The following is a 2,049-nucleotide window of genomic DNA, read 5'->3' on the forward strand; positions in this document are numbered from 1 at the left end:
TTTGGGAAATGAACACAAGCAACTTTGTTATCATGCACTACCGATATTGTCTTTAGGAAATGAACACAAGCAACTTTGTTATCATGCACTACCGATATTGTCTTTAGGAAATGAACACAAGCAACTTTGTTATCATGAAATACTGATATTGTCTTTAGGAAACAAACACAAGCAACTTTGTTGTCATGCACTACCGATATTGTCTTTAGGAAATGAACACGAGCAACTTTGTTATCATGCTTTACTGACATTGTCGTTAGAAAATGAACACAAGCAACTTTGTTATCATGCACTACCGATATTGTCTTTAGGAAATGAACACAAGCAACTTTGGTATCATGCACTACCGATATTGTCTTTAGGAAATGAACAGAAGTAACTTTGTTATCATGCACTACTGATATTGTCTTTAGGAAATGAACACAAGCAACAGATAATAGATTCACTAACAACCCAGCGATTTTCATAGTCTTAAAGAATTTTTGATGATATCATTAGCATTTAAATATTTTGAAAAGTTAAATGCAGTTCAGAAAATTTACCTGATTTAAGAGAAGACTTTTTAATGCAAGGTCGAGGCTACTGAAGAGATAATAATTATTCATTTTTGTCTTTGGTATCTTTTTTTCTATTTAGCCAAATGCCATATTATTCAGTACACTAATCAAATTGCGTGAAATTAACTCAAATGAGCAAGTGAGTAAAGTTATACGAATGATTTAATACTACGAATGATTTAATACCGATATAATTTCATCACATTAAAATAAGTAAAGGAAACATAGTATTATACAAAAATATTTACTATATATACTTTAAACAATGCTAAATAAAAGAAAAGAAAAAAATATTAAGTGGTTACGCTCACAAAATCTGCAGATGTAGTACTAAGTAAGGGTACAAGGTTTTTCCGATAATTCTTCCTAGATATAAACAAAACTTATGAAGTTGTGTTCAAGCTCCCTGCTTAACTAGTTATACGTATTGGTATATTCCAGAAAATTGTTCCTCGATATAAATGCTTTAAAATGCCTACTAATTTATGCTTTATCACAATACTGTACTAATGGATGTTACGAAATTGCTGGATTATGTTCTTGTATAGAGAATAAGAAACATGATTATTTCTATATATATATTTAAACTCACCAGAGTCAAAAGGACAGGATGGAATCTCCTTATTCCATTGACCATTATGACAAGTCAATTTCTTGATGACAGGCTGATGGTTTACAGCTTTTCTGTTGAGACAAAATAACATAATGTCATCTCCATGCTTAACGTGATGACCATTTCCTACAGGCTTCCCCTGATAAAATATGTTCAGATCTTTATCAGAGACAATCAGTTCACAGTCTGCTTTGATTTCTTTATTCTCAGGTTGTTCGAGATGTTCTGGTTTAGTCACCCTTTCGTCATCTTTCTTATCTTCTGGTTTGTATTCTAAAATATGCAACAGTCAAGACATGAACACATCCGAATGAAATGTCTTTTAACATCCCAATTCATAGATAGATCTGTTCAACTACACAAGATTCACAAATACAGTAGAGTGTGAAAGTAGTTACGAGTCCTGTTGCTATAGGCAACGTGTTTAGAAACTATATATATATATATACATTTTTAAGAAGAAATATTTGTAAAAAAGAGATTCCTAAAAGAAGAAATCTAAATGACTAAACATTATGAAGAAGGAAACTTTCAGTGTTTTCGTTAGAAGTTGAAAAACACTATTAACAGCGAAATAGTATTAAAACTTATTCTGGGTGACTACCCTCAACCACAAAGTGGAGTTATAAAAAAGGACAAGTGTTTCAGGAGGTCGCGAACTATAATTAATATAAAGTTGCTGATGACGATAAACTTTGAATTGTTGAAAAATATCCAGTTAGAGTGTAGCAAAACAAAAACAAGCAACTTTGTTATCATGCACTACTGATATTGTCTTTAGGAAATGAACACAAGCAACTTTGGTATCATGCACTACTGATATTGTTTTTAGGAAATGAACACAAGCAACTTTAGTTTTTAGGAAATGAACACAAGCAA

The 2,049-nt window shown here is 31.5% G+C and overlaps 1 protein-coding gene across 2 annotated transcripts in view; it reads right to left on the reverse strand.

Moving 5' to 3' along the window:
* Positions 1–1,462, reverse strand: part of LOC106471780 — a 7,772-nt gene extending 6,310 nt beyond the window's left edge. The window contains exon 1 of one of the 2 annotated variants that reach the window (XR_002613355.1): positions 1,150–1,461. Coding sequence is in view for 1 of the 2 variants with exons in the window: in XM_013932404.2 (XP_013787858.2) it covers positions 1,150–1,261 (112 nt within the window). In the remaining variant the exon portion in view is untranslated. Of the gene's footprint in view, positions 1–1,149 lie in introns of both variants that reach the window. The other variant, XM_013932404.2, reaches the window with a different exon arrangement.
* Between the last annotated feature and the right edge of the window lie 587 nt (positions 1,463–2,049).

Source organism: Limulus polyphemus, unplaced genomic scaffold (assembly GCF_000517525.1).
Source record: "Limulus polyphemus unplaced genomic scaffold, Limulus_polyphemus-2.1.2 Scaffold4853, whole genome shotgun sequence".
Classification (NCBI taxonomy): Eukaryota; Metazoa; Arthropoda; class Merostomata; order Xiphosura; family Limulidae; genus Limulus; species Limulus polyphemus.